The sequence below is a fragment of the Psammomys obesus genome, unplaced genomic scaffold (genome assembly GCF_907164565.1).
Source record: "Psammomys obesus unplaced genomic scaffold, mPsaObe1.curated_primary_1811, whole genome shotgun sequence".
NCBI classification, from domain to species: Eukaryota; Metazoa; Chordata; class Mammalia; order Rodentia; family Muridae; genus Psammomys; species Psammomys obesus.
The window spans coordinates 614,566-641,258 of record NW_026590511.1 but is presented as its reverse complement, the minus strand read 5'-3'; the positions used below and the strand labels follow the sequence as shown (position 1 = coordinate 641,258).

Genomic DNA, 26,693 nt, shown 5'->3' with positions numbered 1-26,693 from the left:
TGTAGTCAAGGTTAACCTTGAACTCCTGATCCCAACCATCTTAGCCTACCGAGCGCTGGGTGAAGGTGTGTGCCAGCATGTCCAACATCAAAGGCAATTTGGCTTATCAATTCTTGCCCCAGGAACTCTGTCCTCAGTGGACCCCAGGCAGTGTCGGGAGGCAGACACTGCGACCAGTGCAGGGAGGGGCAGCTCCTGGCCTGGGGTGGGCGATAGTGACCCCTGCTGAGCACCCTGCTGAGCTCCCTGCAGGCCCCACGACGCCTCCCGGGGAGGACCGGGCCTCGAGTTCAGGCTGAGAGAACATGTGGCTGATGGTTTAATGCCGGGTCTGTTCCCTGACCCCGTGAGACCACAGGAAGCACCACAGTGAGGCAAGCAGAGTCTCTGGGAACCCTGGCTCCCAGGACCGACCTGTGCCCCTGCACACAGAGCCGATGAATGTGCAGACGAATGTGCAGCACAGGCTTTGGGGTGTGTAGGACTCTAGCCTAGAGGGATCTTAACCAGCAGTTTTGCCCCCAAGAGGACACTAATAACGTATGGGAGCCATGGATGGTCCTCCTGACCTAGGGGGTTCCTGGCGTGCTCATGGAGCCTGACCTGGTCCCTGATCGCAGCAATGCAAGGCACCCCAGTCCAGGCCTCCCCAAAGGTCTTCCAGATGAAGCTCCTAGACCTTGAGAGTGTAAGTTAGGAATGCGTCCAGGAGCCTCCAGGGGGAGACCTTGATGCCCTACACTCTAAGCTCAGGCCCAGTTGGCACAGAGCCAGCAGGACAGGGGCCCCTGTGTGCCCCACCCCACCCCCTGCTGTGTGGAGCCTCAAGGCCTGTTCCTCCTGAGATCAAGGCCACAGGGTCCTGCCCACCCCGTCCAGGGCCCCAGGCTGCCGGGACCAAGCTCCATATCTGAAACCCAACACCCTTTGCTGCCCCGGCCCGGAACATGACTCAGCCTTCCAGGAACCTCCACAGGCTGTTTGGGTTTTTGTTAATTTAAGAAAGAAAAAAAAGAGAGAGCAAGAAGGCAGGAGGGCTGAGTGTGGACTTGTAACCTTCCCAAGCTTCCGCTGGCTTTCAACATCCCTGGCCCTGTTCCCAGCAGAACAAGGGCCTTGTGACAGTGACGGTCCCGGAGTGCCCTAAAGACTCGTGTCCTCCCTTAGGGTGCTGCGTCTCAAGTGAGCTAAGCAGAGGCCTGGGCTCCGTGAGTAGAGCCTTCTCCTGGCCTGCACGGAGCCCTGGCTTCCATTCCCTGGGCCACGTGGGCTAGGTGAGCTGTGTATGTCACCGGGGGCCCAGGAGGCAGAGGCAGGAGGATTGGGAGTTCAGGGTCATCCTTGGCTACAAAGGGAGTTTGAGGCCAGCCTGGGCTACCTAAGCCCATCTGAAGAAAAAGGGGGTACGCAGGCTCTGTTCACAGCATCTACGTGGTAGATACCAACCATGTATGACTCTAGTTTAGGGGTCCAGCACCTTCTTCTGGCCTCCACAGGCCCTGCGTTCACACAGTGCGCTTTACACTCATGGAAGGAAAACAGCCATGCACTTAAAATAAGTAAATCTTTAAAATATATCCATATAGCTTTAGGTGGAGGAGTTGATAATCAGTTTGCGCAGGAGAGCCCTGTACCCTACTGTGGCCTCAGACTCTGCCCACTGGCCAGGCCACACCATTTGTCCAGACCAGGGTCAGCACCTGTGGCTGGTATTACGTCTCTGCTGTGGGACGTTTGGAGTCCAGTCACAGTGAGGGGGACATTCTCACCTGACCACCCACAAAGGAACCTTTGCCCTGGGGAGATCTTGAGATCCCACCACAGGTGTCGGGCCGCCCTCAGCTACTGGGCACTTAGTCACTCCTGAGGACATTTGCCCAGCCCTCAGGGCCCAGGTCTGCATGCCAGGGCTGGCTGGCTGGCTCTTGTCCACTTTTCCCTGGACCAGGGGCTACCATCTTAGAGTCTCTCATGTGCCAGAGGGACACAGCTGTTCTCAGCCTACCCTGCCAGGGTCTGCCGAGTCCAGGTTGAGTGGGGGTAGGGCTTTCACCCCTGAAAATGAGCAGTCCTTGCCTAGGGATACAGACGCCGGCATGAAAGGCTGTGGCTCACACCCTGCCCTGCTGTCCCCTAGCTGTTCCTGCCTAGTGGGCCATTTTCAGCTCTCGAAGACCCGGTGACCTCAGTCTCCAGCACCCCACTTCTCGTCAGCTACCAGGTAACCTGGAAAGCTGGGGTATTTCCTGGGGATCTAGAGAGAGGCTCCAAAGGCATGTCCAGTGTGCTGGGCCCTGGGAAGCCTGGGTGCCGGGCTGCCCTGCCCATTATACAGCTGGAAAAGTTGAGGCCCCACTTAGAGGTAAGGGTGGAGTCTCCATCCCATAGCACGGTGCTAGGCCCACTGCGTACAGCATGCCTACCACCCTGGGGGTGCTGGGGCCCTGCAGTGTGGACTGTCACTCCCTACAGTCACACAGCCAGCCTGAGGAGGAGGAGGCAGAGGAAGAGGAGGAGGCTGAAGAACTGGGCCACACCGAGACCTATGCCGACTATGTCCCATCCAAGTGTAAGTGTCTGGGCCAGGGCAGGATGGAGATGCCCGGGAAGACAAGATTCTCCCACCCACAGCATGGAGGCACCGGGAGCGGGGTGGTCTGTGCACGGTGGCTGGCTGGCACCTACCAGTCACTTCCAGTAGCCTGCCGCTTCCCTTGTCCTGGGCCAACTCTGCCCTCTGTCCCCTCACCAGCCAAGATTGGGAAGCAGCACCCAGACCGCGTGGTGGAGACCAGCACACTGTCCAGCGTTCCCCCCCCAGACATCACCTACACCCTGGCCCTACCCGTCTCAGACAAGGGCACCCTGTCTGCCTTACAGCTGGAAGCCATCACCTATGCCTGCCAGGTAGCTGGCCCTGCCCCACCCCGCCCACCATGCTCATAAGGAGGGCACCAGGCATCCCAGGCCTGACCTGACGAATCTCTGCTCACCCACAGCAACACGAGGTTCTGTTGCCCAGTGGGCAGCGTGCTGGTTTCCTAATTGGGGATGGGGCCGGCGTGGGCAAGGGCCGCACAGTGGCTGGCATCATAGTGGAGAACTACCTGCGAGGCCGGAAGAAGGCTCTGTGGTGAGCTCCTCCTGGCCTAATGGAGCGGGTAGGTGGGATAGGGCAGGGAGTGGGGCTCCTGACCAGGCCTTTCCCCAGGTTCAGTGCCTCCAATGACCTCAAGTATGACGCAGAACGGGACCTGAGAGACATCGAGGCCCCGGGCATTTTGGTGCACGCCCTCAGCAAGGTAGGCAGGCACAGACAGCGGCTGAATACAGAGGCAGGGGAGTGTCCCTGAACACATACCCATGGCTGAATCTGTCCACAGATCAAGTACGGCGACAACACTACCTCAGAGGGTGTCCTTTTTGCCACCTACTCTGCCCTTATTGGAGAAAGCCAGGCGGGCGGGCAGCACCGCACGCGCCTGCGCCAGATCCTGCAGTGGTGTGGAGAGGCCTTCGATGGCGTGGTATCCTGTGGCCGTGGTGGCGGGGTGGACCGCGTGGAGAAGGCCAGAGCCCAAGGGCTAAGCCTGTACTGGGTGGCTGCTGAGTGTATGGGAGGGGTCCAAGACTGAGGCCTTGGCGCTCCCAGACCAGCCAGGAGCCTCCTCATCACCTCACAGCACCTCTGAGAGCCGTGCTGATACTGGGCTGAGCACAGTGCAGGACCTGCAAGCCTTCCTTATTGCCTGCACCTCCTGGTCGCGCCCGAGCAAGCCTGTGGGTGACCAGATACCCTCGAGTGTGAGAAGTGACTGGAAGGCAGTGGCTACCACACACGCTGAAGGCTGACAGTGCGGGACAAGCTGGTCTCTGCTGGAGCTCCTCAGTGTGGGCAGCCTAAAGACCCAGGGCATCCACTGCTGGCCCTACAGGGATGTGCCTGGGGCCCACAGGGTCTGCCCTGCTTCGGGGAGAGACTCTAGCCAGTGTTTTCTTGCTGTCTTTCTCCTGTTGGTCTTGAGATAGTCTTACCATGTAGTCTAAGTTGACGCCTCCACTTAGTGCCTTTTTTGTTGTGTTTTTTTTCGAGACAGGGTTTCTCAGTTTAGTCTTGGCTATCCTAGATTCACTTTGTACACCAGGCTGGCCTTGAACTCACAGATCCTCCTGCCTCTGCCTCCCTAAGTCCTGGGATTACAGACATGCACCACCGCACCCAGCTCCTTACTTTTTTTTTTTTTTTTTTTTTTTAATTTAGACAGGGTCTCTCAGCTATAGCAGGCAGGCACTAGGCCTGAGGATGGAGCCCAGAGCTTCACGCCTGCTAAGCAAGCACACCTCCCACTGAGCTCCCATGCCCCACCGCCAGCACATTTTTAACACCTACCAGCTATTGAGGGTCCCAGATCCCAAGCTCCCATATCCTCCCAGTTGACAGATACAGCCCCTATCCCCACGTTCTACAGTCCCTTCTGTGGAGGAGTGGGATATTTGACTAGGGACAGCTTCCGTCCTTCTGGAACATTCCTTAACCCAGCGTACCCCAGATTGTGTTTGACGAGTGCCACAAGGCCAAGAATGCCAGCTCCACCAAGATGGGCAAGGCCGTGCTGGACCTACAGAGCAAGCTGCCCCAGGCCAGGGTAGTGTACGCCAGCGCCACAGGTGGGACATGGGACAGCAGCCGACCAGGGTGGGCGACCCTGTCACCTATGTGGCACTGTTAGTGCTGTCACCTACACAGGAGGGACAGCAGTGGGGCCTGAGCTACCAGCCGTGCACGGAGTTTGGACCTGTGCCTTGTTTCTGCTTGGCCCCTGGGGCAAACGTGGAGCTTGCTGTCTCTAAGCCAGCCTCTCCTCTGCTGACAGCCTCCGGCTGAGCTTGCGGGTGCCCTGGACATGTTCCCCAGAGCCTCAGTTCCCCTCCCTTGGCCCCCAGGCCTCCCTGGGCCTACAACCCTGTACCCCACTCAGCCTCCATATGACCCGTGCCACTTCCCAGCTGTGTCTTGAGTTGCCGGCCTCAGGTCCCTGCTTCCAACCACCAGGTGCCTCTGAACCTCGAAACATGATCTACATGAGCCGCCTGGGCATCTGGGGTGAGGGCACACCCTTCCGGACCTTCGAGGAGTTCCTGCATGCCATTGAGAAGAGGTGAGCCCCTCGCTGCCTGTGGGGGGGCTCCCCACCAGACATCCAGAGGGCCGGTCTCTCCCAGCACCACCTGTCTCCTCAGACGGATGAGCCCCTCCCCTCTCATGGTCGCTCTGCTGTACTCCTCTCTAGCCACACAGATCTCCCCCCAGCCAGGCGCAGCCCTCATCCTCACAGCCCAGGCCTGTGCAGAAGTTCCCCTCCTGCTCTTTGCAGCCTGTACCCTAGTGGGACGCAGTGCTCAAAGACCCTGTCTGTCTGCAGGGGAGTGGGCGCCATGGAGCTTGTGGCCATGGACATGAAGGTCAGCGGCATGTACATCGCACGCCAGCTCAGTTTCTCGGGGGTGACGTTCCGCATTGAGGAGATCCCACTGTCCCCCGCCTTCGAGCAGGTCTACAATCGGGCTGCCCGGCTGGTAGGTTGGGGTGACTGTCTGCAGGAACCCTGATTTTCCTCCTCATCTGTGCCACACTGTGTGGGCTCTATGGCAGGGAGCAGATGATTCCTGGGCTCAGGCAGGGGCATCCGTCCGCCTGAGGCAATTCTTCGTGTTTTTTTCCACTTTTACTTTGTGTGTGTGTGTGTGTGTGTGTGTTTTCTTTTCTATTCTTTTTGGTTTTTTTAAGGCAGGATTTCTCTGTTTCTGTGTCTGTTCTGGAACTCACTCTGTAGACCAGGCTGGCCTTGAACTTATAGAGATGTCTGCTGGGACTAAAGGTGTGTGTCATTACCTCCTGGCTATTTAAAAAAAAAAAAAATTTACTTACTCTTATTTTTGGGCATTGGTGGGGTTTTTGCCTGTATGTATGCCTGTATGTATGTGTGCCTGTGAGAGTGTCAGATCTCCTGGAACTAGAGTTGCACACATTTGTGAGCTGCTGTGTGGGTGCTGGGAATTGAACCTGGGTCCTCTGGAAGAGCAGCTCTTCATCCTCCATCACTTTTATTTTTGAGATTTTTTTTTTTTTTTTGAGGGTTTCTCTGTGTAGCCCTGTCTGTCTTGGACTTACTCTCTAGCTCAGGCTGGCCTTCCAACTCACCGCAGTCCACCTGCCTCTGCCTCCCCGAGCACTGCGATTAAAGGTATGCGCCAGCACTTCTGGCCGAGATTATCTTAACTCACTGTAACTCACCTGGTTTCTGCATGGAGGATTCACACCTGTGACACTAGCAGGCCCATCCCCACTTGCTAGGACTCCCAGGCATGTTGCCCTAGATGGTGACCTGGAGCCAGTGACCATGTCCAGCCTCCAGGCGGCTATGAGTTCCGCTGCCCTGTGGAAACGTTGAAACTGGGAGTGGGGTGCGTGCTTGTCATCCCAGCACTTGGGAGGTGGAGGCAGGAGGATCAGAAATTGAAGGGCATTGTTGGTTATGTGTCCAGCCTGGGATAGATGACACCCTCTCTCTCAGGGAGCCCCTCCCCAGAAGAGGGAGGTGCTTTGTCAGACATCCAGCATCCACCTATCAGTGCCCAGGAGGCTGAAGCAAAGGGTTCAGGAGTTCAAGGCCAGCCTAGGCTCCGTGAGACTCTTAATCAAATAACAAGCAAACCAGCCCTACTCCCCCCCCCCCCCCCCAGCGGTTCTTTGGCGGCTTTGCATGTGCAGCGTGTTTCGACCGTGTTCGCCATGCCCTGTGCTCCCTCCCCACACCGCCTCTGCTGCTGCCAAACACAGGCTGGCCGGCTCAGCACAGGCCTTGCTCTTGCAGTGGGCCGAGGCGCTGAGCGTCTTCCAGCAGGCAGCCGACTGGATCGGCCTGGAGTCTCGCAAGTCCCTATGGGGTCAGTTCTGGTCGGCACACCAGCGCTTCTTCAAGTACCTGTGCATTGCAGCCAAGGTGCACCGGCTCGTGGAGCTGGCCCAGCTGGAGCTGAGCCGTGACAAGGTGAGGGGGCTGCTGACCCCTGCCGCCTCCCCTCAGAGTCGGGGGGTGGCCGCCGCCGCTGCCCGGGGACCGAGCAGGGTCTCTGGGCTACATGGGCGGGGTGGGACAGTCACCCAGGAGCCTGGTTCAGACACCGCTTCCCTGCAGTGCGTGGTCATCGGGCTGCAGTCCACGGGTGAGGCTCGGACCCGTGAGGTGCTGGCCGAGAATGAGGGGCACCTGCACTGCTTCGTCTCCGCAGCAGAGTGAGTGCTAGGGAAGCGGGGGGTGCGGCACTGGGACAGGGCGATGAGGGACGGGGCACAGAACACGCTGGGGCAGCTCCTGCCGTGCAGCTCCCTGGGGCCTCACCTTGCCGTGGCCTATTGCTGCCCCTTGCCCTCGGCATGTGGGGAAAAGCCGCCAGGGCAGGACCAGACAGGAATCCTGTGGGCAACCCCTGGGTCTGGAGGGCGCATTCTGGGGTCTCAAAAGGAGACTTTCGTACCATTGCCTGTACATGGGTGGTGCTATTTCAACACAGCTCCATGGGGCCCCCAGGCCTGACATTGTGGCCCCACAGGCCTACAAGTCCCTCTCAAGAGCCACCTCAGTGCACCCAGTGAGGCTCCTTCCTGCCTGGTCCTGCCTGAGTCCCCAGCCTGGGAGCCATTGTGTCCTGCCCACCACCCCCTCCTTGAGCTTCATGGCCATGGGCTGACCCTTTTGCTGAGCCCTCTTCCTTCTCCCTTACAGAGGCGTCTTCCTGTCCCTGATTCAGAAGCACTTCCCTTCCACCAGGAGGAGGCGTGACCGTGACCGGGCAGGAAGGAAGAGGAGACGTAAGCCCCCAGCTCCTCCCCTGCTCTGTGCTCTCTACTCCCCACCCCTGCCCAGAGCTAGCTGGAGCTGGTCCCACTCTAGTGGCCTGCATGTGAGCACCACGGACAGCGAAAGTGTGTGGTGCTGGCACAGCCCTGCAGGGCGTTCAGACAAGCACAGGCCTGCGCCAAGATCCCAGCAGGCTCCAACCTCAGGCCCCCCGGCTGGCTCAACCAGCCCCCACTAGCCGAGGCCCTGGGGACCCGTGACACGACAGATCCCAGCTCCAGCCCCACTCTTGGCAGGTGCTGTACAGCCCCTGCTTCTCAGCCGCGTATGCTGACTTAAAGACTGTCCCGTGCCTGAGGGCTCTGGGTAGGGCGTATAGCCTCCTGCCTTCCAAAGCCAGGCCCAGAGAACCCAAAGATTCACCTACAGACACAGCCAGGCTCGAAGGACAGCACAGGGCACCTGCACTCCATAGTCCCCAAACACACACAGGACCTCTCACCTCCCCACTCCAGGCTTTCTGGCATCTGTCAGACTGTTACATGAGCACCCTGGACCTGTCCCTCGAGGCTCTGACTTCCTCTGCCCTACCGCTGGGGTCCAGGCATGAAGCCTATCATGGCTGAGGGTGGAGACATGGTACTCCAGTTCCCCTCACCCTCAGAAGTAGGGCTGGCGGGAGTACAGAACACATCAGAACAGCAAGAAGCTGGCCTGGTCTCACACAGTCCCCGGGTCCCTCCCCTCCCAAGGCTAACCCCCTCCCAGCCTCAGTGCCTCTCACCCTCAGCCCTAACCCCAGCCTCACCTTCTGCAGCTGCCCCCACAAGCTGACCTGTGACTTCCCTGCAGGGCGGCCTCGGGGTCGCAGCGCCAAGGCTCCCAGACTGGCACTGGAGCCAGCAGGAGTTATCCGCATCAGCGATGGCAGCAGCACCGACTCGGATGCTGGCCTGGATAGCGACTTCAATTCATCCCCAGAGTCCCTGGTAGATGATGATGTCGTCATCGTGGATGCCCCGACACTCCCCATAGATGACCGAGGTGAGCGCCTGTCATCCAGCCAGACTCCAGGTAGCACACACAGCCACGTGAGGCCCTCTCCCCACCAGGTACCCGTGTTACGGATGGGGAAACTGAGTCTCACACCCAAGGTCAAGACCCTGCTATTAAACTCAGCAGACTGAGGCCTGTTGTACCCAGGGGCCTCCATTCCTCTGCTGTGACTCTCTTCATCCTGGCGAGGCCACTTCACTGACCCTTTTCCTCACTCCCAGGTCCCGTGTACCCCCTTCAGAGAGAGCTGCAGGGCCCTGGTGTCCTGGACCGGGTGGAACGGCTGAAGCAGGGCCTGCTGGCTAAGGTGCGCGCACTCGGCCGAGAGCTGCCGGTGAACACTCTGGACCAGCTCATCCACCAGCTTGGGGGCCCTGAGTGTGTGGCCGAGGTGAGCCTGGGGCCCTAGACAGCTCCGAGGGCCCTGTGGGTCAGCCCCTAGGGACAGGGGTCAGCCTGGCTGCAGAGGGTCCTTAGCACCTGTCCCCTACCCACCCCCACTGGCCAGCCTGGGCTACATGAGCGCCAGTCTCAAAAAGGGGAAGGGCTGGAAACAAGGCTCAGCAGATAAGCACACTTCTTGCTCTTCCAGGTGGACCTGAGGCACCAGCACTGTGCCACACGCTCAGACACACTTACACAGAAAATAAAAAGTATTCTCTAAACAGAAAGGAAGGAAATACTTTGGTAGTGTCAGGAGTCCTCATGGCTGCGGAGGCCACATTGGAAACCAGCTCCCTGCACAGGGTCCCAGCAGAGCCACCTTGTACCTCAGACAGGGCCATGGTGCACTGGGCCCCCGGGGCCACCACACTGACCCTGTCGGGACCTCCTTTCTCCCCGTTCAACCACAGATGACTGGCAGGAAAGGCCGTGTGGTATCCAGGCCAGACGGGTCAGTGGTCTTTGAGTCCAGAGCAGAACAGGGCCTGTCCATCGACCACGTGAACCTCAAGGAGAAGCAGCGCTTCATGAGTGGCGAGAAGGTGGGGCCAGGGCCAGGGCCAGGGCTGTGCGAGTGAATGGCTGCCAGGTGGGGGTCCGTGCGTGCACCTGGAGCTGAGCAGCGAGGAGGGCGGCCCCACTACCCTGACCTATCTCCCCCCACCTCCAGCTCGTGGCCATCATCTCTGAGGCTTCCAGCTCCGGTGTCTCCCTCCAAGCCGATCGGCGTGTCCAGAACCAGCGGCGCCGCGTACACATGACACTGGAGCTGCCTTGGAGCGCAGACCGGGCCATTCAGCAGTTTGGTGAGGCCCTGGCCCCGCCCCGGCTGCCCTTCCCCGGAACCTGCCCCAGTCTCTTAGAGCCTTTTTGTCCCTAGGCCGAACCCACAGGTCCAACCAAGTCTCAGCACCCGAGTACGTCTTCCTCATCTCCGAGCTGGCAGGGGAGCGCAGGTTTGCCTCCATTGTGGCCAAGCGGCTGGAGAGCCTGGTGAGCAGGCCGGGGGTGGCAAGGTCTGGGGAGGGGGGGAGCCTTGCTGGGCGGGACTGGGGCAGGCTGAGGGGATGCTGGAATCTGAATCACAGATTGTCCTGGGCCACCCTAACAGGGTGCCCTGACCCACGGAGATCGCCGAGCCACTGAGTCCCGAGACCTGAGCAAGTACAACTTCGAGAACAAGGTAGGTAGAGGGTGAGCAGCCTCGGGGAGGCCGCCCCCTGCCCCGGCCTCACTCACCCCATCTGCCCCACAGTACGGCGCCCGTGCGCTCAGCCGTGTCCTTGCCACGATCCTGGGCCAGACAGACAGCCGGGTGCCCCTGCCCCAGGGCTACCCTGGAGGGGATGCCGCCTTCTTCCGTGGTGAGCCTGGGCTCCTGAGTCAGGGAGGCGTGGGGAGTACAGTGGGGGCTGGTTCTGTCAGAATTTGGGGACTGGGTGTGGGTGGGATTCTAGGGAGAGGGCGCCCTGGGATCCGAGGTCAGCGTTAGGTCTTCCCCCGCAGACATGAAGCAGGGGCTGCTGTCTGTGGGCATCGGCGTCCGAGAGTCACGCACCGGCTGCCTGGATGTGGAAAAGGGTGAGTCCCCCAATTACGAGGAAGATAGCGACTGGGAGGGTGAGGACGCTGGCCTGAGACCCAACTCCATCCACCTGCAGACTGCTCCATCACCAAGTTCCTGAATCGCATCCTTGGGCTGGAGGTCCACAAGCAGAATGCTCTGTTCCAGTATTTCTCTGACACCTTTGACCACCTCATCGAGATAGACAAGAAGGAGGGCAGATACGACATGGGCATCCTGGGTGAGTTCCAGAGGTGGGGCCCAGGGACCAGTGCAGCCTCTGTGGGAAGTGACCGTTGAGTGGCTGCCGATGAGGCCCAGAGAGGCTAACCTGCTGACGCTGGGCAGCCCGCAGAAGGGCTCAAACTGCGGCTACAAAACCAGCCAGCCGACCAAGAGAAGCAACATAACCTCAGTGCTTCCAGGAGGCTACCTGTGGGCTTGTTTTTGGGTTTTGCTGTTTTTATTTTTTAACTTCTGATTTTCTGAGACAGGGTTTCTCTGTGTAGCCCTGGCTGGCCTGGAGCTGACAGAGATCGGACTGCTTCTGTTGGATTACAGGGTGTGGTACCCCGCCCTGAGGGAAGCTAATGTTTTTGTGTTGGGCTGCTCTGAGAGCCAGCTCCATGCTGGCGCTCACTGAACGTAGTGTCTGCTCGGCCTGGGCTAACGTTGTGGACCCTGAAGAGAAATGGTCGTTTCTAAGTGTGCTGGCGCCCGCCTGTCAACCTAGCGCTCACAGAGGCAGAAGGATGAGTTTGGGCTCACCCCCTCGACTAAAAGTAGCTACTTGAGATCCTGCCTCAAAGCAGACCAAACAGAGGCCAGAGGGAGAGCAGCAGTGAGGTCGCTGCTCTTCCAGAGGGCGGGGTCAAGTCTCCCAGGACGCAAGCCTGCAGTGGGACGCTCCAGTGGGTCCCACGGTGTCTTCTGGCCACCTCAGCACAGCACACACTGGGCACACAGGCAGGGACACAAAAAGACAGATCCGTCCTTACCAACAGACAGTTCTCTGGTTAGCTGGGCACAGGATGCCGAGTACCCAGCCTGGAGGTTACCAGACGCCTACCCACAGGACATCTGGCCTCCAGGCTTTTGGGGCCTGCTGATGGGAAATATAAGAGAATCAGCTCCATCGGCCTGACCCCTGACCTCCTACCCTCTCCTCAGACCTGGCCCCCGGCATCAATGAGATCCATGAAGAAAGCCAGCAGGTGTTCCTGGCACCAGGACACCCACAGGATGGGCAGGTGGTCTTCTACAAGGTGAGCAGAGGACCACCCAGCCCAAGCCCTGGCTCCAGCACCCAAACCTGCTAATACCCCACTTCCCACGGCAGATCAGTGTAGACCGCGGTATGAAGTGGGAAGACGCATTGGACAGGTCGCTGGAGCTCAAGGGTCCGTATGACGGCTTCTACCTCTCCTACAAGGTGAGTGGACCACTCCTGATGGGTGCTCTGCCAGCCACCTCCCCAGCGACCCTGCTGGCCATAGGCCTCACCACTCTGGATCCTAGGTACGAGGGAGCAAGACGAGCTGCCTCCTGGCAGAACAGAATCGCGGCGAGTATTTCACTGTGTACAAGCCGAACATCGGCCGCCAGAGCCAGCTGGAGACCCTGGACAGTCTGTGCCGGAAGTTCCACCGGGTAGGGAAGGACCTACCCCCTTTATGGCGGCTGGGAACTCGAGGGGAGCTCCTGAGCCTGTTTCCCCTGTTGACTCCTGGGCCTGCGTCCCCAGGTCACCGCGGAAGAGGCCAGGGAGCCCTGGGAGAGCAGCTATGCCCTCTCTCTGGAGCATTGCAGCCACAGCACCTGGTGAGGCCCTGGGCGGGAAGCTACAGGAGAGGGTGGGGCCGGGCGCCCAGTGTCCCAGGGCCCTGTGGGCTGGGAAAGCGAGCGCGCGCTGCCGCTGCTGCGAGCTGACCAGCGCTCGGCGCCCTCCTCCCCCTCCCCCCCCCTCCGGTACAGGAACCAGCGCTGCCGACTGGCACAGGAGGGCAAGGCCTGCTCCCAGGGCCTGCGCCTCCGCCACCACTACATGCTGTGCGGGGCGCTGCTGCGCGTGTGGGGCCGCATCGCCGCCGTCATGGCGGACGTCAGCAGCAGCAGCTACCTGCAGATCGTGCGTCTCAAGACCAAGGACAAGAAGAAGCAAGTGGGTGAGTGGGGCGGTGGGTGCGTGGTCCCCGGAGAAGGGGGTCCCAGGTAGGCCCTGACCGCGTGCCCGCGCCGCCACAGGCATCAAGATCCCCGAGGGCTGCGTCCCCCGCGTCCTGCAGGAGCTGCAGCTGATGGAGGCCGAGGTGAAGCGCCGCAGCACACACGGTCTGTCCGCACGTCCACCCACTCCGCGCGTTCTCGCGCTCCCCTGCGGTCCTGGTGAGGTGCTGGACTTGACCTACAGCCCCCCGGCCGAGGCTTTCCCGCCGCCTCCACGCTTCACCTTTCCTTCGCTGCCGCCCCCAGACCCCAGCTCTCTGATGCTGGGCGTGAGGGATCCTGCCACCAACCCCGCGGAGCTGGCACACCAGGGCTGCGACATCAACTTCAGGGAGGTGTTGGAGGACATGCTCCGCTCTCTGCGCGCCGTGCCCCCTCAGAACCCTGCCCCCCTGGTGGGCGTGAGTGGTGGGGCCACCGAGCGGCAGAGCGTCATCCAGTTCAGTCCGCCCTTCCCAAACTCATAGGCCGCCACTCTGGACCACTGTCCCGGGCAGGGAGGCCCACCGGCTCCTCTGCAAGCAGACGGTTCCCACGACTACTGAGGGTGCCAGGCCGCAGTGCCTTCCAAGCCAGCGCGGTGTGGGGCCTCTGGGCCTCCCCCGCTCCAGCAGCTCCCAGCCTGGACGCTGTGGGGCTTGGTGGTCCCAGAGAGCTGGTAACTCAGGAAACCCGGTGCTCAGGCTCCGCCGTCTACGGGGGCTCCACGGGGCAGACCCCGTTAATATATGCAATCCCCTGCTCCCTAAATTATTGTCAACCGCCCCTCCCCAGCCCCAGAATGTGGGCAGCCGGCGGGCCCTGGTTTCTATGTATTTATAATGAACTGATGTATATATGTAAAGATCTTTTTTTAAATATACCGCCTTTTGCCTACTTCCCAGTGTGTTAAGGCCAGTGGAAGAGGGGACCTGAGGCTCACAGAACAGTGGCTGCCACCCACTTAACAGACACAGGTGACAGGGCCACACAGCAAACCTGCCTCAGGTGGGCTGGTTGGGACATGCTGGGGGGTGGAATTAATCCCAGACCAGTGGCAGCTGCGGTCAGTTGGGGTGAGGATCCCGGGTCCCCGGCTTTGCAGACGGGAAGAGGGAGACCTCCAGGGCAGTCTGGAAGGGCTGGCAGGGACCACTGGAGGCAGGGGGCCATCTGCTGGTACTTATGCACAGTCCTAGAGTCACTTCAGCCTGGGAGTCCAAAGGCCATAGCCCCACAGGGAGTGAAGAGGCCATGGGCCAGTAGTTCAGGGGCAGCCGCAATCGGACCCACTGGCCCCTCCTGGCCTGCCCCAGCTCAGCCACACCCACTGCAGGCAGTGGGCCTGTGAGCCTCGGGGTCAGTAGGGGCTTTTGATCAGCTGACTCCAATCTGCACCCACAGAGTCCCAGGGACAGGCACTGCTCAATCCTCAGTGCGCTCAATTCCTGACCCACGGACACACACGCACATTTCTACATTTTATTCCCACAAGGCAGCCAAGCTGAAGCTCGAGCCAGTGCCACAGGCCTCTGGACCTTCCTCCGGCGGGGATGCACGCCAGGTCCTCGGGGTTGCCCCACCAGCAGGCTGGTTTGCAGGCAGCCCGTCATGAGTGCCGGGGTGGAAGGCTCCAGGGGTCACAGGGCAGGGGGCTCGGCCGGGGCACACACTTGTAGGGCTAGAGATAGCACGGCAGGTCCTTCTCTATTACCTGTGGGGAGATGACACGGGTCAGGCAGCCCTGGCCTGGCTCGTTCACCCAGCCCTCCTCCGCAAAGGTGCTTACCTGGGGCTCTTCCATGGGGCCATAGCGCTTCACCACGCAGCCATTCTTATCAATGAGAAACTGGGGCAGAGAGGACATGTTGACAGGGTGCAGGGGAGCGGGCCACACCCACACGCTCACACACGGTAACCCCAGCCACACGCTCACACAAGGAAACCCCAGACACACACACACACGGAAACCCCAGCCACTCTTACCTTGGTAAAGTTCCATTTGATGGCGCTGTAAGAGAGGAGGAAAGAGGGCTTAGAAGTGGCACCAGGGCATGGTGCTGCCCAGCTTTAATCCCAGCACCCAGGAGGCAGAGGCAGGTGGATCTGAATTCCAAGGCCAGCCAGGGCTACAGAGGGAACCCTGCTTCAGAAGAACGGGGGTGGTGGGCTGCCTCACTCAGCGGTTAAGAGAACGCACTGGTCTTCCGGAGAACAGGGTGGGGTGGGGTGGGGTGGCTGGCACTGCCAGCACCCACAGAGCGTGCTGGCCTACCCAAGTCTCTAACTCCAATTCCAGGGACTCAGAGACCTTCTTCTCACCTCTGAGGGTGCCAGGCATGCATGTACGGCACGGACAGACATTCAGACACAACACCCATACACAAAAGGAAAGTTTTCAGGGGGGAGGGGAGGACGGTGATCAATGATTAAGAGCACTGATTAAAAGCACTGGCTGTTCTTACAGAGAACACAAAAGTTCAGTGCCTTGCACCCTCTAACTCCAGCTCCGGGAGAGTCAACCCCCTCTTCTGGCCTCTGCTGACAATGCACCCAGGTGGTTCTCTATTTCAACCAACACATGAAATAGAAACAAATCTTTGAGGCAGGGTCAGGAGGTTCACACCTTCAATCCCTTGCCTTGGAGGCAAGGCAGGAAGACCTGTGAGTTCCAGGCCATCCAGAGCTGCACAGTGAGAGCGCCCCCCCCCCCCCCAAACACACCCAAAACTAAGAAGCTGTCACCTACTCCCACCCTGGCCCAGAGCCATCTGGCCATCTGCCCACGCCGCCAGGGCCACTCACTTTCCCAGCATGCCCCTGCCCTTGGGCTGGACTTTCATCCATTTCCACAATGGGTGGGCATCGTCCCCATTCACACAGATCTTGCTGTACATGTCAAACTTGACGTTGTAGCCGGCCGCAAACTCCTTGATTTCCTGATTATTCCCTGGCTCCTGTGGAAAGCAACAGTCACTTGGAAGGTGCGCGACCCTGCACACAAAGACCCTGCACACAAACACTGACCCAGGCCCTAGAGGGGGGGGGGCGCCGACTGGGGACAGCCACGCACCTGCCTCCCGAACTGGTTGCAAGGGAAGGCCAGGATTCGTAAACCACACTCGGCGTATCGGGCATGCAGATCGACTAGCTGAGTGTAGTTTACGTCGGTTTTGCCTCATTGCGAGGCTACGTTGGTGACGATGCACACGAAACCCCTGGGGGAGAAAAAAAAGAGTGGAAATGAGGCGGCCGTCAGGAAAGGCCCGTCTTCAGACTGGCCCTGCACCACCCTCCTGTCCAGGCACCCACCTGTACTTATCCAGGCAAATCATGTGCCCGTCGATGTCCTTGGCTGAGAATTCGTGCATGGAGCGCGCACAGCGCCAATCATCGCGGGATGCGCACTGTGAAAGAGGAAAACTGAGTGTCCTACCTCCATTCCCCCAGGCGGTCAAAAAAATAAAATAAAATAAAAACAAGGGCAAGCCCTGGGGCACCGGGCGGGGAGGGCAGGCTCCTCGGTCCGCACACGCGCCCCTCTCAGGTAGTCCTGAGAGGCTGCGGCCCCCTGAAGACGCTCCCGGGGGAGGGGGCAGGGTGTCCCCGGACGCACACCGAGCCCAGGAGCTCGGCGCAGCTGCTGCAGTCGGGGCCCTGCCGCAGCGCGGCCGGAGGAGGGCCCGACGACTCGGGCCCCGACTTCATCCGGCGGGCGCGCGCCCTGCGGCGGCGGCGCGAGCGAGCTCTCCTCCGCCGAGGGCCCCGGCGCCTCCGAGGACTCCGGCGCCGGCATCGACGCCGTCGGCGGCCTCCCCGGGATCGGCTACGCTGCCTGCAGCGTCCCGGGGTGCCGGCGGCCGCGCGGCCCATGGCCGCCCCTCTGCGGGTCCCGAGCGCGGCGCGGGGACAAAGAGCCGGTAGCCAAGGCGCCGCCGACTATGACGCACCGCGGCGGACGGGGCGCGTGACCAGGTCAGAGCCCGCCATGGTGACCCCGACACCGGTTCACGCCCCCGGGGACCTTCCCCCGCCGAGGCCTGGCTCTGTGCGGCCTCGGGGATGCCACCCGGGCGCCCCCCACTCCAGCCAACCGACCCCACGGCCCCCGATCTCCATCCTGAACGCGGGGATCCGGCCCCCGCCCCCGGCCGCGGCCGCAGTCCCCCGCGTCCCCAGGGCGCCCACCATGGTGACTGCCAGCCCAGGCGCAGCTAGAGCCCCGCACAGCAGTGCCGGCTTCAGTAAGCGGCTCAGACGGCCCCAGCTCATCTCGGCGGCCGGAGCCAGCGGCTCCTCCCCTCACGCAGCCGACCAATGGACGCACGAGGCCGAGTGTGGCTTGCCCGCCCTTGGCCACGCCCACTGACGTCTCTTACTGGTCGGGTGCGCCTGCGCTGAAGACGCGAGGCCCCTGCAGCCAATGGGAAGACGGAATGAGGGGGTGGCGTGGGCGGGGCTGGGCTTGCGGGTTTGTTGTTGTCAGCAACTGCGCATGCTCAGTGATGGGGCGGTCGGAGAAACGGGAGCCGCGTCCGCGCGGAGTGCGCGTTGGAGTATTGCGGACAGTTAGTTACCCGCGAGGTTGCTTGCAGCTGGGCAGGGGGCCAGGGCGCCTAGGGGAACCCCTGGGAATAGAAAACGAGGCAGAGTCATCCCCCTAATCACCCCCTTTGAGCACAGGAGCTTCCTTTTTCTCCTGGAGACAGAATCTCATGTAGCCCAGGCTAGCCTTGACCGATGTAGCAGAGGATGACCTTGAACCCCTGTTCTTCCAGCCTCAGGCTACTGAGTGCTGGGATGGCAGGTGTATGTTATTCTCTCCAGCCCACACACACGTCCATTTCACTATTTTTCTCTTCTTTAGAGCTGGTTTTAGGTACCCCAGGCCTGCCTCAACTCACTTTGTAAACCCAGGATAATCTTGAGCTCCTAATCCTCCTGCCTTCACCTCCTAAAAGCTGGAGAGGCAGATGTGCAGTGCCTGGCAGTGTAAGGATGGAACCCAGGGCCTGGAGCCTGCTAAGTGCGGGCTGTCAGCCCAAGCCCCAGATTTCCCTCATTCCTGCCGGCTAGAGGCTCACAGCAATCCCCCTGCCTTAGACTCCGGGGTACTAAGATGCCAGGTCTATGACAGCAGGCCAGATCCTGACCCCTGAGGAGGCTGTACAGACTGGGTCGTGGGAAGGAGGTGGCACTGGGGACAAAGTGATCGCACACACAAAGGGCTGCGTTCAGACCTCAGCACGCAGGTGACAGGCACACATGGGTACTTGTGTAATCCCAGCACCTGAGACAGGAGGATCCCTGGGGCTGAATTGGGACAGCCAAATGCTTGGGGTCAGTGAGGGATTCCCTGCCTCAAAATAAGGCAGAGAGAAGTGTGCCGGCCACACCCTTACCCAGCCCTTGAAGGCAGAGAGGCCAGCCTGGTCTAGGAAGGAGTTCCAAAGGTCAGCCAGGGCTACACAGTGAACTCTGTCTTAGAAAACAAGGCGGCAAGAGATTAAGGAGGACAGTCCAGCATGGCTTCCACACAGCAGTTATCATGTGACCTCAGAGGTCCCTGCACAAGTAAAAGAAGCCCCAGGGCCTGAGGGCCTACGTGAGAATAAAGGCCACACAAGGAGTCGCTTGTCCAGGTCCCACAGGTCTGTGCACAGGTGCCTCCACACAGGGAGGACAAAGGGCCCACAGGGCTGCACACAGAGGGTGACTCACGAAATTCCTCAGTCAGCTGCCCGTCCCACCCCCTCCCTGGGCTCAGCCAGCCCTTAAATCGGCTCTGTTTTTTGACCGCTCGAGGAGGCCATCTGTCAGGAGCCCTCTGGAGGCGCTGGGTCCCTCTGGGGGAGCCCAGGAGCCTAAGAGGACCGGTGGGTTGTCACCAACCATTCTTTCACAATCTTGTTCTCAGTGACCCCGAGGACCCCTCCCACCTCAGGAAGTCAGCTGTTTCCTCCCAACCCAGAGTAGGACAAGCTCTGTAAGGATTTGCCTCTGAGCCTTAGCCTGAAGTTGTAAATAAATACCAGCACTCAGAGGCTTAGGGTGGCCACACCCGCTTCCTGCCCTGCTTAGTGTCTGCTAAAATAAAGGCAGGATTGAGAAAGAGAGCCACGGGGCGGGGCCGAAGGTGGCCAGTCTCAGGAGCCCAGCCCCAGGCTCTGGGAGAGCTTTGTGTGTTGAGAGCCCCATTCTCCCAAGTGACCAAAACTTGAGTCCTGGGGCGACCTGCTTATTTTGAAGACAGGGCCTCTTTGTAGCCCAGGCTGGAACTCACTCTGTAGCCAAGGATGACCTGGAACTCCTGATCTCCCACCCCCCAAGTGCTGGGATGGCAGGTGTCTTTATGCCTGTTTACAGGTGCTGGGTGTGGACCCCCGGTTTTGCACATACTCTGAGCCCCTGAGCCCCAACCTTCATCTCTAATTTTATTTGTTTTCTCAGACCAGGTTTCCCCCCTTTTCCCACCACCAAAATAACAGAAGTGCAGCCACCCGCAGTGAGGACCCCAGACACCCTGGAGGACCTGGTGAGCCGGAGTGTAACTGAGGGGGCGCTTGCTTGCTCAGGGCTGAGCAGCCTTGCTGGGGACGGTCAGAAGAGTTCCTGCCTCTAACAGGACCCAGAGCAAGCTTCAGATGGCTGTTAGTCCTGTGGCCATATCAAAGCCCTAGAGTTCAGAGCCGGGCCACTGAGTCCTGTGGCCAGTCAGTCCTGCTCTTTCCGTAAGTCCCAGTGTCTCAGAGGACCCTGGTCTGTGTCTGGACAACTGAAACTATAGTTAAAGATTTAATGTGTAGGGCTGGAGAGATGGCTCAGAGGTTAAGAGCACCTGCTGCGCTTCCAGAGGTCCTGAGTTCAATTCCCAGAAACCACACGGTGGCTCACAACCACCTGTAATGAGAGCTGGTGCCCCCTTCTGGCGTGCAGGTGTACATGCAGACACAGCATTGTATACATGATAAATGAATAAATCTTGAAAAAAAAAAAGATTTAAAGTGTAAAATCTCCCCCTTTGTCCAAAGAGCCTTGGAGTTTCTGTCTCTGTTATGTTTACCTGACCAGTAAAGTTAACTGATTAGTAGGTTCTGCTAAGGCAGCGGTCCCCAACCTGCCCAACCTGTGGGTCACAACCCCTTAGGGGACCCATGAATCCTTTCACAGGGGTCTCCTAAACACCAATATTTACATTATGATTCCTAACAGTAACAAACTTACGAAGAGAATAATTTCATGGTTGTGGGTCACTTTCCCTTCACTGATCTCTAAGTGATGGACCCCAATGGAAGGACAAAGGGAACACTAGTTCTTTGTCCCTGTCCAGGGGCACATGTGGCAAGGTCCAGCCTAGGGTTGGGCCTGAGCCTCCAGAGTTAAGAGTTGGGAGGCTGGCTTTCTCCCCTACAGGGCAGTGATTATCACTCTTGGGGCAGCTGTGCCTGAGACCTGTGCTCTTTGTCTCTGCTAACCTTGACCACTTTCCCCTGCAAATAGCATATAGGATGCTGGGTTTCTTTTATTAGTGAGTGAGTTAGTTGTTTGTTTGAGACAGGGTCTCTCTGTGTAGCCCTGGCTGTCTTGGAACTCACTCCATAGCTCAGGCCGGCCTCAAACCCACAGAGATCCGCCTGTCTCTGCCTTGGAGCACTGAGATCAAAGGTGTGCGCCACCACTGCCCGGCAGATGCTGTTAGTTCCCAGTAAACTTGCTCAGCTTAAGTCATCAGCTTACGCAAGGCCTCCCAGGCCAGCTATGGCTTTTGCCTTCATTCTTCAGTCCCCAGGCCTCCCACTCCGCACCTCCCCACTGCCTTTGAGACCCTTATTCCTTCGGGCTTGGGTCTGGAAGGCTGGACCAGCACACACCCAGGGTTACACCTTTCTTTTTAAACCTGTGTTATTGATACACATTTTTGTGTGTATGAGTGTTTGGTCTGCATAAGTGTCTATGTACTGTGTGTGTCTGGTGTCTAAACAGGCCAGAAGACAACAGGGTCATCTGGAACTGGAGTTAGGGACGGTTGTGAGCTGCCATGTGGGTGCTGGGAACTAAAGCTGGGTTCTGTGCAAGAACAAAAAGTGCTCTTAACCAGTGAGTCACCCCCTCCCCTTCTTCCTTCCTTCCTCCTTTCTTCTTCTTTCTTCTTTCTCTTTCTCTTTCCCTCTCTCTCTTTCTCTCTTCCTCTTTCTTTCTCTTTCTCTCTTTCTTTCTCTTTCTTTCTTTCTCTTTCTCTCTCTCTTTCTCTCTTCCTCTTTCTTTCTCTCTTTCTTTTTCTTTCTCTCTCTCTTCTTCTTTCTCTCTTTCTTTCTTTCTTTCTTTCTTTCTTTCTTTCTTTCTCTTTCTTTCTTCCCTCCCTCCCTTCCTTCCTTTCTCTCTTTCTCTATGTAGACCAGGCTGGCCTCTTTCCCCCCAGGGCTGGGATCAAAGGCTGCACGGCCAGCACACTTGGTAATGCGATCCTTTTTGAAGAACTGCTGAGGCTGGGCTCTGAGCTCACCACCCCTGAATGCCCAGCATGGTGGGTGCGGTGTGTGCGCCAGCTCTCATCCCAACACTGCATTGCTGGCGGCAGGAGGATCAGGAGTTAGACCAGACAGACTGGTGTGACCTCAGACCTCCCTCCACAGTGTGTGCTGCCCGGATCCCGCGGGGGCTCCCAGACAGTGGGGGAACAGCCCAAGAAGGCCCTTGCCTAGAAGAAAGCCACGTGCTCCACTTCTTTCTCTGAAGGTGTTTGCACCAGGAATTCCAGTCAGCTAGATGAGGTCATCTCTGTTTATACCACAAAAAAACAAAGGCAGGTTGCTTTTCCCCCTTTTTTCATTCTTTCATCTATTACATCTGTCTGCAGTTTCTCCTCCCTCCACTTCCCCAGCTTCTCCCCATATCTTCCCTCCCCCACCCTCAGTTCCACCCCAGCTCTGCCTCTCCTCAGAAGAGAGCAAGCCCGGCCCGTCAGGGACATCAACCAAACACCAGGCACATAGCGTCACATCAAGGCTGGACTAGGCAAAAGACCAGGAAAAGGGTCCCACAAGCAGGCAGAAGTTTCAATTTCATTTGCATTTAGTGTGTTTTGCCTGCATGCATGTTTTTATGAGGGCAACAAATCCCCTGGAATCAGAGTTACAGACAATTGTGAGCTGCCATGTTGGTGCTGGGAGCAGCTGGTGCTCTAACCACTAAGCCAACTCTCCAGGCTTTTTTTTTTTTAGAGAGAGAGAGGGTCCCACTCTGTAGACCAAGATGACCTTGAAACCCCCCCCCCCAGCTCTGGGATGAAAGGTGACAGCATGACCACAGCTTATTTTCAGCCTTTTTACCTTGCCATGCAGAACAAGTTTTTGTGTGGACCCAAGTTTTCATTCTTCTTGGGCTGTTCCCACAACGGAATTACTAGATCCTGCAGTGACTGCTTCACTTTTCATTCTCAGCTCTCTGGGTATGCACATGTGCACCCCAGGAGAGTGTCCGATCCCTGGAGCTGGAGTTACAGGTGGCTGCGAGCCGCTTGGGTTCCCACTTGCGATAGCTGGGAACTCGGCTTCCCCACGGCAGCGTGCAGTGCTTGCCAGCTCTGAAGCACCCCTTCGCTCGCACCAGCCCTTTGGTGTTGGAGTTTCTGCTCCCCTGGTTGGAGCTGGGCTGTGAGGCCAGGTGCAGAGGCCACAGGTCATCGAGGACTCTTGTCACTCAGGATCCTGGGGCCCAAATGCTCCAGGCAGCACCGCTCTCCTCCCAGGCTGCCTTCCCTGCCGCTCACTGCTCTGAGGAACAGCAGGACAGTCCCAGCTGCCACACCAGGGCCACACCAGGGGACCATGTCAGCCTGGTGCCACACCAGGGCCCTTCCATTGTTTCCATTTAGTCCACCCCCTTACCAGGCCCAGGACTCTCCTCAGGCCTCCTCCTGTCTCTTCTTTCCTCAGCCAAGACCCTCCTGTGCCTCTTCCCTCCCCAGGGCCTCCTGCCCCACCTTCCTACCTCCTCTCATCTGCCATTCTTTCTTGCTCTGATAGTCTGCCTGGGCCCAGCTCTGGCCACAGGCCCCAAGTGGCCTCTCTTTCTTGGTCATAGGTCGTGGCAACCCTGTCCAACTTGGCGGTTGCTGGCTTTCTTGCCTCCAGACACATTCTTCTCCTAGTTGCCAAGACACCTGGCTCCTCTTATCCTTTGTCCTATTTCAGAAACTCTGTGGCAACAGCGTGGCCTGGGGAGGGGTGCTTCCCTGAGCAGCTTCGAGGGTGCCAAGGGAGAAAAAGAACAGGTTAAGTCAGGAGCCAGAGGTTGCAGCCAGGACCAGCGTCCAGGGATCTACAAACCCATCCACCAGTCCACCAGCTGGAACAGCCCCTTCCTGATGTGGATCCCACAGAGTCTGAGCCCCCTCAGCCCCTCCCTGACCCTTGCTGCGATGTCCCAGGCAGGCACCCCAATTACAATGGCCACAAAGAAAAACCCAGGCAGAGTTTGCTTTGTTGTGTTTATTTTGTTTTGAGACACATTGTTAGCTCTGTAGCCCAAGTAGGCATAGAACTCATTATGTATCCTAGACTGACCTAAAACTTAACAGCAATCCTCCTGCCTCAGCTTCTCAATTCTGGGATGATAGGTGTGCCTCATATCTCGTTCGTGTGGAGCTGGGGAGGGAACCAAGGGCTTCAGGAATGTGCTGCCTGGCTTCTCCCACTGAGCCCTGACCATGACACTGTTTGCCGTGAGGTTTTTTTTTGTTTTGTTTTGAAACAGTTTCACTGTGTAGCCCTGGCTGGCTTGGAACTTGCTATGGAGACCAGACTGGTCTCAAACACTCACAGAGATCTGCCTCCTGAGTCTTTAGATTGCTTTTAATTGTGTGTCTGTGGGTTTCTGCGTGTCTGTGCAGGCACAGGTGAAGGCCAGAGGCACTGGAGTCCCCGAGGCTGGAGGTACAGGTGCTGGGTGTCACCTGACACAGGTCTTAACAACTAACCATGTCTCCTGCCGAGAGCGCTGGACAAGGTCTTGCTAACTTAGCCCAGGCTGGCCTGTGGCGATCCTCTCTGCCTCCACAGTGCAGGGATTTCTATGGCTCTCCTGTTCATGGCCCCTGTGTTCCCATTAGCACCACACAAGGGAATACGGCTTACCATAAGGAGGCAAAGCATGACAACAGAAGGGACAGCTGGCAGGGTTAGGGGTCCGAGGAGAGGGGGTGAGGCTATGGGATCAAACGCATTCTGTGCTCACATGAAAATGTCCCATCTGTGCGGGACCCTCTTTCCAAGACAAAGCTGAGACTTCAGAGAGAACGCCAGATGGGATTTATTCTTCAAGACCCGGCGTCAGCCTGGACAGAAGGCAGCCGCAGCTGGCACGCCCGTGTGGCAAGGGACCACGGCTCCCTGCTCTCCTTTCCCCGTAGGCCGGCCCTCCACACAGTCTTCTCAGAAGTCCCTCCCAAGTGCCCCCTCCTCCCACAGGTAACGTAGGCAGTCAGGGAAGAGGGCCAGAGCTTCCCGCTCACCTGCGATTCTCCAAGGAGCTTGAACGCACCTCATACCAGAAATGGACCATCATCACTTATGTCCTCCCAACTTTTCGAACTTACAGGTCTGATTTTTAGAATTTCCTTTTCAAGACAGGGTTTCTCCATATACCCTTGTCTGTCCTGGACTCACGTTGTAGACCAGGCTGGCCTCAAATTCACAGGGATCCGCCTGCCTCTGCCTCCCTGAGTGCTGGGATTACAGGCGTGCTCCACCGAGCCCGGCTCCTATTTTCAGATTTATTTTTACTTTGTAAATTGGCCTAAAGTTCTTCCATTCCATTTTGCTACAGGACTGATGTCTGACCAGTGGCCAACACCATTAGGTTTGTATTGCTGTGCATTTGTCTGTTGACTGCTCTTCAATGAGTTTTTCTTTCTCTTTATTTATTGTTTGTTTTTATTTTGGAGACAGTTTCTCTGTGTAGCTCTGGCTGTATGGAACTCCCTCTGTAGACCAGGTTGGCCTCAAACTCACAGAGATTCACTTTCCTCTGCCTCTGAGCGCTGGGATTAAAGGCATGCACTACCACCACTTGGCTTCAGGACTTTTTTAGTCAAACCTTCACATAAGGAATAAAGCGGCAGCCTGCACTCCTGCTTCAGGGTCTAGAAAGATGGCTCAGTGGCTGCTCTTGCAGAGAACAGGGGTTCAGTTCCCTCGCACAACCCTCTGTAAGTCCAGTCCCAGGAAACCCAGCGCCCTCTTCTGGCGTATGGGTACCAGCATACATTCAAGCAAACATACACACTAAGGTCTCAAAAAAAAAAGTCTAAAATATTTCCAATACAATTCCAAGTGAAGGTAGGACAGGGGACACCCTATCTCGACCACCATGAGTGAATATCACTCCCTGAGTCAGCTGCTCCCCTACCAGCCAGGGGCCTTGAGAATGTTCCCCTCTGGAGCTGTATTATTGGGACTAAAAATGCAACACCTTCTACCACTCAAAACACAAGCACCTCCAGTAAGAGGCCACCAGACCTTAGCACAACTGACTCCACGATGGCAGTGCCACTCGGGCTCTAAAACTCAGCACGACAGTACTGCTCGCCAAATACAAAAACAAGGCCTAATGCATCAAAGCCCACAGTTACCGGATGCGCTCTCCATGGACTAACCTTGGTCTTTGGCTTCTGTAGATCCACTTCTGGTTTACTGTTCTTGTTAACTGAAGTTAGTCAGTCTAGAACACGGGTTTCTTTTTTAAAAGCTCATCCTGAAGAAGGCTCGGGGCCACACCAGGATCCCAGACACCCAGGGTAGTCACTGCCCGGCTAACAAAGTCTATTGGCTTCTCTGGTGGACACCTCCCCCCCAACACCATCTCCTACTTCCCATCACGTGTAACCTTGTCTCCCAAGCCATTGGCCAGTGTCATCGGCTGGCTACACACGCTGCAGTCTGACAGTGAAGCTATCTTGATGATCATAGGTAGGTTAACTCACTCTAGATCCCTGATACAGCCCACTGCAGGCCTGCAGCAGTTCCGTTCCTAGACTTACATATCTTTTTAGAATTCCCACTAGGGTGTCTATGAATTCAACAGAGAGATCAGAGGACCCAAGGTTATGCCTCTCGGCCCCGAGACTGGCTTTGTGAAGAGGAGGAGCCTGGAGGCCAGGGTGTAGGGTTCATCTAGGTGAACCAGCGGGCAGCTTCTGTGTCCACCAGCTCGGGGACACAGACTGCAGAGAAACTCCTCCTTGCCCCTTTGTTGCTCGAGACATTTGGGACATTTGAATAGACTCCAGGAGCACTCAGTGGGTGACAGAATCCATCCCGTCACGTGAGACACGAAGATTAATCCACACTCCATGCTGAGAGAAAAAGAGGTTCGGATGTGCTTGAAAGATCCCCGGAGGGTATCTTCCGTCAGAGAGACCCCCTCCCAAGGAACAACGAGTCCATTCGGATGCAAACAGCAAGAGGCTTTTATTTTGATACACGGGTACCCGGGGCGAAAAGTCATTCGGGAGACTTCCGCGCCCCCCAGGTAGGAAGCTGGGGTTTTTATAGGGTTTTAGA

At 58.0% G+C, this 26,693-nt stretch overlaps 2 protein-coding genes across 7 annotated transcripts in view; one reads left to right on the top strand and one right to left on the bottom strand.

Annotated features, from left to right (window-relative positions):
- Positions 1-14,028, top strand: part of Sbno2 (strawberry notch homolog 2) — a 44,784-nt gene extending 30,756 nt beyond the window's left edge. For 4 of the 5 annotated variants that reach the window (XM_055607791.1, XM_055607794.1, XM_055607792.1 and 1 more), the window contains 27 exons: positions 2,138-2,221; positions 2,473-2,569; positions 2,753-2,907; positions 3,000-3,133; positions 3,212-3,302; positions 3,384-3,527; positions 4,551-4,668; positions 5,054-5,159; positions 5,424-5,577; positions 6,876-7,052; positions 7,200-7,297; positions 7,788-7,873; positions 8,715-8,906; positions 9,140-9,309; positions 9,773-9,904; positions 10,033-10,168; positions 10,243-10,355; positions 10,474-10,545; positions 10,618-10,726; positions 10,869-10,943; positions 11,024-11,167; positions 12,097-12,191; positions 12,266-12,358; positions 12,445-12,576; positions 12,671-12,747; positions 12,901-13,091; positions 13,171-14,028. In XM_055607791.1, the coding sequence (XP_055463766.1) occupies positions 2,138-2,221; positions 2,473-2,569; positions 2,753-2,907; positions 3,000-3,133; positions 3,212-3,302; positions 3,384-3,527; positions 4,551-4,668; positions 5,054-5,159; positions 5,424-5,577; positions 6,876-7,052; positions 7,200-7,297; positions 7,788-7,873; positions 8,715-8,906; positions 9,140-9,309; positions 9,773-9,904; positions 10,033-10,168; positions 10,243-10,355; positions 10,474-10,545; positions 10,618-10,726; positions 10,869-10,943; positions 11,024-11,167; positions 12,097-12,191; positions 12,266-12,358; positions 12,445-12,576; positions 12,671-12,747; positions 12,901-13,091; positions 13,171-13,619 (3,624 nt within the window). In that variant the 3' untranslated portion in view covers positions 13,620-14,028. The remainder of the gene's footprint in view (positions 1-2,137; positions 2,222-2,472; positions 2,570-2,752; positions 2,908-2,999; positions 3,134-3,211; positions 3,303-3,383; positions 3,528-4,550; positions 4,669-5,053; positions 5,160-5,423; positions 5,578-6,875; positions 7,053-7,199; positions 7,298-7,787; positions 7,874-8,714; positions 8,907-9,139; positions 9,310-9,772; positions 9,905-10,032; positions 10,169-10,242; positions 10,356-10,473; positions 10,546-10,617; positions 10,727-10,868; positions 10,944-11,023; positions 11,168-12,096; positions 12,192-12,265; positions 12,359-12,444; positions 12,577-12,670; positions 12,748-12,900; positions 13,092-13,170) is intronic. The other variant, XM_055607795.1, reaches the window with a different exon arrangement.
- A 571-nt stretch (positions 14,029-14,599) lies between these two features.
- Positions 14,600-17,444, bottom strand: Gpx4 (glutathione peroxidase 4). 2 transcript variants are annotated; one of them, XM_055607809.1, is made up of 7 exons: positions 17,320-17,444; positions 16,444-16,538; positions 16,205-16,349; positions 15,937-16,088; positions 15,118-15,142; positions 14,921-14,980; positions 14,600-14,845 (listed from the first exon to the last, which is right to left on the bottom strand). In XM_055607809.1, the coding sequence occupies exons 1-7, from the start codon at positions 17,401-17,403 to the stop codon at positions 14,813-14,815; spliced, it is 594 nt and encodes a 197-aa protein (XP_055463784.1). In that variant the 5' UTR covers positions 17,404-17,444; the 3' UTR covers positions 14,600-14,812. The 2 variants fall into 2 exon arrangements, with proteins under 2 accessions (XP_055463784.1, XP_055463785.1); XM_055607810.1 differs by lacking the exon at positions 17,320-17,444 and adding an exon at positions 16,750-17,019.
- Between the last annotated feature and the right edge of the window lie 9,249 nt (positions 17,445-26,693).